This window comes from Sinocyclocheilus rhinocerous, unplaced genomic scaffold, assembly GCF_001515625.1.
Source record: "Sinocyclocheilus rhinocerous isolate Xijiao unplaced genomic scaffold, SAMN03320098_v1.1 scaffold1024, whole genome shotgun sequence".
Classification (NCBI taxonomy): domain Eukaryota; kingdom Metazoa; phylum Chordata; class Actinopteri; order Cypriniformes; family Cyprinidae; genus Sinocyclocheilus; species Sinocyclocheilus rhinocerous.
In genome coordinates this window covers 244319-252246 of record NW_015655417.1, presented here as the reverse complement: position 1 = coordinate 252246, position 7928 = coordinate 244319, and the positions used below count along the sequence as shown (strand labels likewise).

General features: G+C 37.5%; 1 protein-coding gene across 2 annotated transcripts in view; it reads right to left on the bottom strand.

Annotated features, from left to right (window-relative positions):
* LOC107718267 (E3 ubiquitin-protein ligase CBL-like) overlaps positions 1-7928 on the bottom strand; it is a 37905-nt gene that overhangs the window by 22983 nt on the left and 6994 nt on the right. For both annotated transcript variants that reach the window (XM_016525262.1, XM_016525263.1), the window contains exon 2: positions 5780-6027. In XM_016525262.1, coding sequence (XP_016380748.1) covers positions 5780-6027 — 248 coding nt within the window. The remainder of the gene's footprint in view (positions 1-5779; positions 6028-7928) is intronic.

The window sequence follows — 7928 nt, the reverse complement described above, 5'->3', positions numbered from 1 at the left end:
TTTACTTACTGGCGGAAATTCACACAAAGCATAAAAAGTAGAGAAAACTAGAAGACAAAAATTTGAATCCCCCCCCCCCACGGTTGGGCAGTGCCTCCTCTGTCGACTGCATGTATGTAGTCAGAAACGTTTGCTCTGTACTATTTTTTCTAGTTTGACCAGTTTTTCTGCTAAATCTCATTTACACTTTCCAAGTTCAGAACAATTCACAGAAAGAAACACGTAAAAGGATGTTAAGAATTTAAATACGGAACATGAGCGACACGTCTTCACCACAACAAGCGACAACTCATCTTATGACAGAGCTGCGACTACAACAAAAAGGAAATTGTACGCCGTACAAGCTGACAAATTTCAGTTAAGCCACACAACTGTAAACGCCTTAACGTGATAACCATTGCAGATGCACATGTATCAGACTTCACCTATCTGCTGTGCATTTCCCTATTGCTATAAATGCTCCTTTCATGCAGACCTGTAACATGCAGATAAGATGAAAAGATAACCAAACTAACTGGAGAGGAAAACATGAGTATGGAAAAGTCACAGTCCAAATTTAGTTACCCAAAGGAAGTGTGGATGCATAATCTCAGGACAACACAACTACTGGATAATACCACTATTATTCAGGATACAACATCTGTCAGAAAGTGTATCCAAAGTTAGTTTTCTTAACTGACAACAGCTGCATGGCACACACCTAACCTCAGGCTACCTAAATTGAGAACACATGCAATTTCACAGAGATGGATATCAGAGCACAACGCATCTCTTCTTAAGGAAGCCCTGCAATGAAACAAATATAGAAAATATGTGGTAGAAGATTCCAACACTAGAACAGAGTTTCAGTTTTGTGAGTGTCTACCAGCATGTGAGATCAAAAAAATTCCCAGATATTGCTCATGTTCAATTGGTCATGTGAAATAGCTGCACTGACCAACAGGACGTTATTTGGTTTATAAAAAAAAGTGACTTCTGCCTCATACATTGCTACACTATAGACAACATAACTTTTTATTTTACTGCAAAAATTTGCTGAAATGTCACTAATGGCATACTAGAAAAGTGTGCAAAACAAAAAATGTCAGTATTGATGAAACTGTGCTGTTCAGTTCAGCCAAGTGAGTATGACATCAAGCGTGAAAGCAAAGTTAACGTTTAAGTGTGCAATAACACATCAATGCACAATTTAATGCATCAATCATGGATTTTAATAACAGATGACAGTAATTACAATCTTATTCACTGTGTTTAGCATCTCTTTGAGAGTGGGGGGGAACCATTTGACATTTAGTACCCATATAAGTGTGACGTCTGGGACCAGGACTGTAATTTATATGCAAATGTCAAAAGCTAAAAGGGTCTTCTTAAACCATAAAACCCCAAAAATCATGCATGATCCTACGCAGACGCTACACTGTGTTACAGAGACCGTCCTAGATTATATGCATGACTTAGAGAAAATAATTTGTTTCATTACACTTATTTGGATGCACCAACTTGAACAAAGCAAGTTAAATGCTATTACTTGCGTGCTCAATTATGACATTTACATTCAGGAATATCTGGAGATTTTTTGGGAAACAAAATGGGAAAATATGCCATTTAGTTGTTAATTGTATGAATCTTCTAGTACAAGATTTCAAGTATGCTTCAAATATTACTTTTCACATTTCTGTTTTATGATATGCAAACCTACTGCACATATACATCAGTTAACCTATTGTCTGTTTGCATCAAGGTATCAATTTAGTACCAATATCGAGGTACAGAAGCTGAAGTCAAAATTTCGGTATCTTGCCAACCCTAGGCAGCACTAGAGGTGGAGAGAAACTTTTTTGAGTGCAAATATCTGAATGTAGAAGATCTATAAAAGTCTTCAGTACTACTAAGGTAAAAGTGATTCTGCGAAGCTTGAATTGCCACAGACTGTCAGTGTTAGAAGTGGCTAGCCTCAGCTGTGCATGTGGAGGGGGCCTACGAGACACAGGAAGGGGGAAGTGAGCGTGATAACAGGAAGAGCAGTGTCTGCGTGGTGCAAAGTATGACTGGTGTGTCAGAGTTAATCATTAAATTTTTCTCACTCAATACGAACACCTCCGCCCCCCTCAGTAAAGCTCCAGCGTCTAACGACACGGAAAAGCTTTGGATAAGATTCTTGAGAATTTGCCACCAAAGCAGCTCAAAAAGAGGCCCTTGTCATGCAAAAGGTTTACATCTGAATGCTCTTATGGTTACAAACATCTAACTGTTCAGCTTGGCGTTTCTTTGCTAGTTTCAGAGAAGTGAAATAGTATGAACAATACGGAATGACAACATGGCCTATGGTATAAGAAGCCGCCGTACTACGGGAAGTGAGATTATAATGACGGAAATAAAGTAGGGACATTTTTATGATGTTTACAATCAACTAAAGTCAGAATGCTGCGGTTCCTGAGGGAAAATGCACAGGGAATGTGTGAGACTTTAGCTCTCTAAATGAAGTCCACTTTTAAATAGGGCTGGGTGATAAAACGATAATTATCAAGACATACTTTTCCTTGATAAAACGATAGCAAGAATTCACTAAATGTTCGATATAATGTTTATGCGCCAAAAGCGGAACGAAACAGCACTACTCAGTTGAACCGCACCACATGGACCATTTATCCGCTCAAATGGCAGTGCAGTGCCAGCTCACTAGAGCAGATGCGTTTACTCGCTGATAATTCTCGGTCACGTGAGCACTAAACAGCACTGTGAGATCCAGTGTGAAGCACAAATGCACAAATGACTTAGTGATATAAACTAGTTAAAAGGCAGATGAAACAGTGCTGATAAACAGGAGAAACACTGTGCACAGCAATACAGTCAGAAGGCTTTTCAATCTACTAATCGCCATCATTTACCTTGAATTTACTGTAGTAACTTTAACTGCACCGTATATTGGCAGAAATATGGGATATTCATATTTAATTTTATTATATTATTAATGTAGACATGTATTAAAGGAGTAATGGAATTTTTATTTCAATTTTTTGTTTGATTAAGTTATAGCATTTGTGCATTTATACTAAATGTATTTAGACTACTGTTTTTCATCCAAAAACCTAGAAACCATATAGTCACATTTTACCATGGTAACTATATGTGTGGTTTTAACTGTGACTATCATGATCTAAATGTATGCTACTATGGAAGACCAATGGTTAATTTGAATAAAACTCAAACAGTCAGAATAATACAAATGAGGTTGTTACAATTTTTACAGATGTTACTGTTTTTGATAATGAACATAAATTTGCATCCTATCTCAAGCTACTACTACTGTCAACTCAAGCTACTGTCAAATGTGCATTTCTAAGAGACAAAAAAAAAGAAAGAAATATTACTAAATGTTGCAGCCTGCACTGCAAACTGTGCTGAAGAGACACGTCATCAAAGACAGGCAACACAAACCTGCTGCATGATTTGAAACAATATCACTCATAAGAACATGAAGAAACTAAAAAGTTAAATTTGTTTGCCTTTAAACTTAAAAGAAATAAAGATTTTAAATTTATCATGATAATTATCAATATCGACTGATATGAAAAAAATTATCGTGATAATTGTTTTGGCCATATCGCCCAGCCCTACTTTTCAATCATATGGTAGGGTCATTCTAGTGCAAACTTAAGCCAAAAAGCATTTGACACACAAAAAATCAAATGTTGTCAAATGAAACAATATTCATATTAAAAGCTATTAAAACAAATATAGTGAATGTAACCATGTATGATATGCTATATAACAGCCTATATGTATAAAAATGGTTAAAATCACAATACATTTTAACATTGCAACATTAAAATCTAAAAACAAATCTAATGCTTCTTAAAGGGATAGTTCACCAAAAAAAAAAGAAAATTCTGTCATTACTCACCCTCATGTCGTTTCAAACCCGTAAGACCTTCGTTCATCTTCGGAACACAAATTAAGATATTTTTGATGGAATCTGCGAGCTGTCTGACCCTGCATAGACAGCAATACAACTGAAATGTTCCCAAGTCCAGAGACGTAGCAAGGAGATCGGTAAAATAATCCATGTGACATCAGGGGTTCAACCGTAATTTTACGAAGCTACGAGAATACTTTTTGTGCACAAAAGAAAAAAAAAAAAAAAAAGACTTTATTCAACAATTCGTCTCCTCCGCATCACCCTGTAGTGCCATTTTAGAGAGTTCAGCTGGACATAAACAGTGTATGCTGTTCTGTGTCAGCTGCAGTGTTGGGCAAGTTACTCTGAAAATGTAATCAAATTACTGATTACTGGTTACTCCTTTTAAAAGTAATCACGTTACTGTTCTGATTACTTTATTTCAAAAGCAAAACCGCGTATCCGTGTCAGCCAGCTGACACAGAACAGCATACGCTGTTTACGTCCAGCGGATACTCTCCAAAATGGCGCTACAGGGTGACGTGGAGACGAATTGTTGAATAAAGTAGTTTGTTTTTCTTTTGCGCACAAAAAGTATTCCCGTAGCTTCGCAAAATTACGGTTGAACCCCTGATGTCACATGGATTATTTTACCGATTTCCTTGCTACGTCTCTGGACTTGCGAACATTTCAGTTGTATTGCTGTCTATGCAGGGTCAGACAGCTCTCAGATTCCATCAAAAATATATTAATTTGTGTTACTTACGGGTTTGAAACGACATGAGGGCGAGTAATTAATGACAGAATTTTCATTTTTGGGTGAACTAACCCTTTAAGGCAGAAGCTAAATTTACTAAACTTCAAAAAAAAAAAAAGCACAGACTATTTGTATTAGGCTATAATGACGCTCGTTCACTGAAGGCTGTCAAGTGTTATGCCCCAAGGAAAACAGCACATCTCAAACGCATTAAACAGCACACGTAGCCTATCTGTCAGCAGCACATGAGTCTGTCAGAGCATCTGACGGGGCGAACTGTTTTAAACTATGTGTCTAAACTAAAATATCTTACGAGTTATTTAAAAGCCCTTAATATAAAGCATGTCTCATGTTTAAACCAAATTGTATTACGCGCTTTCCCTGCAGCAGCTCACTCCCATGTCCTCTGCTATTATTTAGATGTGTTCGTATCAAACTACTGTAGGCCCATATCTATATAAACCGTATTGCCTCATACCATATCGTTAGTAAAAAATACATCGATATATCGTCCAAACTCGATATACCATTTAGCCCTACAACCAACCTGTTACTTGTAAGGTCTTGGCCTCAGTTACGCTCTTCCTCTTGTGACTGGTCCTATTTGCATTACACATTCCTCCTCTGTCCGCTCACACGAGACCAGCGTTTCCAGGAGAAGCAGAAGAACCACTGGCCTGATACGATCTCAGACCACTGGCTGATTCGTGAGCGCTTACATGCTCTACTTCATTTGCATCTCTGATATACGACTTGAGCTTCAGCTTAACTCAATGTAACCTCTACTCAAATTCTTTGAAGAGACCAGTTTCACATGATTCAAGGACTGACGAACCATGTTTAGCTGCTTCTGCTTTTGCCTCCCACACTGAATTAATATGCAGGGCATTCCAAAAAACACGAACTAGCTCAGGAAATGTCTGAACAGAGGTGGCTTGAGATCTCTGAGGTCTGCTTTCACACCTAAACCAATGCCTTCGTCAAATGGAAAATGTTTGACACCTTATTTGGCCACTACAGATTGTACTCAACATCTTTTTGAATGTTTGCCGCTTATGAAGGCACTAAAAGCGGCATCTTGCTCATCTGAAATATTATAAATAGAGATAGTGTCAGAAACTCACCTGGGTTGAGAGTTCTCCTCAAACATTCGCTCTTTGCCGTCTTTGAACAGACTTATGGTCTGTTTGGTCTTCTTGGTCAAGTTCTCCATGAAAACGCGGAAGTACTCGTTGTCGCCCAGAGTTTCCATCTTGCCTTCGTAGCGGGATAGGATAGTGCGGAGATGCTGGTAGGTGTCTGGCAACAGGTCCAGGATGTACGGAGGACTGTTCTTCAAGGCCAACTTAGGGTTCTGGCATAACCGTACCACCTACAAAACAGCAGAGAAAAGCAGACAATGTTAAATATGGTATCTTTTCAAAACAGTGAGCAGCAAAATTGAAAATGGTGGGTTGCTACTACTATACTGAGCTATCAGAAAATACCAGAAACAACAATGTATCCATCGTAAATGGCTTAGCATTTAAATACTGGCATGAAATCGCCTCAGTTTTGTATTACTTAAGTCCACTGAAATTCTGTTATCAATGTTGAAAACCATGATATTTTTTTCAGAACTCTTTAATGAATTAAAAAGTTCAAAAGAAAAGCATTTATTTGAAACTTTTCTATCATGTATGTCTGTACTACCACTTTTTTGCATCCTTGCTGAATAAAAGTATTTTTCTTTCCAAAAAATGTAATTTCTTTCCAAACAAATCTTACTGACCCTGAAAGGTAGTGTACACAAAAAATTGCTATTTTGCTCATAAAATCTAGTTTCCAAAACTCACATTCATGTTTAATTCACTTCATTTTTATTTAAAAAAATAAATGTTTCAAAGCAGTTTTACAGAAAAACTCATCTATGTCTATGGATATATTAGTCTTAAATTTAATTGTATCAAATTTAAGGCCATACATAGTACAATGGGGACGGAAAGACAATTGTCATATAGCTTAATGCGATGATTTAAATGAAAAAGGCATGATTTCATTGGATAAATATGAGCGCTGCATGTTTCAAAGTATATCTTTATGCAGTTCTGAAAGCGCCACCTGCTGGCAGAGAATGAACTTGCATTTTTTAACAGCCCTTCTGCTGGTTTAAAATAATTGATATGAAACCAGCCATTAAACCATTAATATAATAATTGATACATTTGATTTTTGACTCTGTTCTTAAAAATGGTTTGAAATTTGAAAAGTTGAAATTTGAAATTTAATTTTTTGTGAAAACCTGTATCTGAACTGTAAATCATGCTTTTTACAGTCATTTTAAAACATTGCCCCACCCCACTCATATGGCATAAATTTGATCTGTGCAGGTCTTAAATTTGAGCTTAAAAATCCTGCAGAAACCCTGTGTGCTATAAAATAAACACGATTACATAGACAAGGAAAACAATTCAAAATTAATATTACAAAGGTGTACACAAGTCCACTTAAAGGGGTCTGGGTTCGGTTCTTTTAAAGAGGACTCAAGTGTGAAAACACCGTAAAAACGATCAGAGTATGTGCCTTCTGAGTGCTGATACGGTGTCTGCCATTCTATCAAACGTTACATAACCAATTAAACTTCAGCTTTACATTGTTAACTTTAATGCAGATTTTAGATTGGTTAATATTAGCTGTCAATCACTCAGTCACTGCTTTCCGCTGTCAGGTGACAGGGAGCTAACTACTGCGGGGAATGAAAAGGGCTGAAGAAGAGATAAAATGAAAAGAACACCGACTTTTGTGAACCACCTAAAGTTACAAATAATGGTGCTGGTGATAGCGATCATGTGGTGAATGTTGATCTACCAGCCGAAAAGGCGGCGTACAGTTTTCGGAGAGAATGGTTGAAAGACTTCGAGTGGCTTCGCTATGAAACTGCACTGTGCTCTATGCACTGCATTCACTGTAAAGCCTGTGGGACAGAGTTTGCAGGTAACAGCGTTCGCCACTGAATCTACACATTCCGTAATTGTTGTTTTACGATGTGCGGTTTGACATTATCGAGTATATTGCAAAATCCAAACAAAACGTGCACGCATACATGACGTGCTGAAGTCTAGTAGGTTAAACTAGTGTGCGTGCGCATTTAGAGTGCGTTCTTTAACGGCATGATTCAGTCTATTATAATGCATCACAAAATTCAAGATATGGGGTCTTTACATCATTTCATATCGTTCAGGGGTAGGCAACGTCGGTCCTGGAGTGCCGATGTCCTGCAGAGTTTAGCTCCAA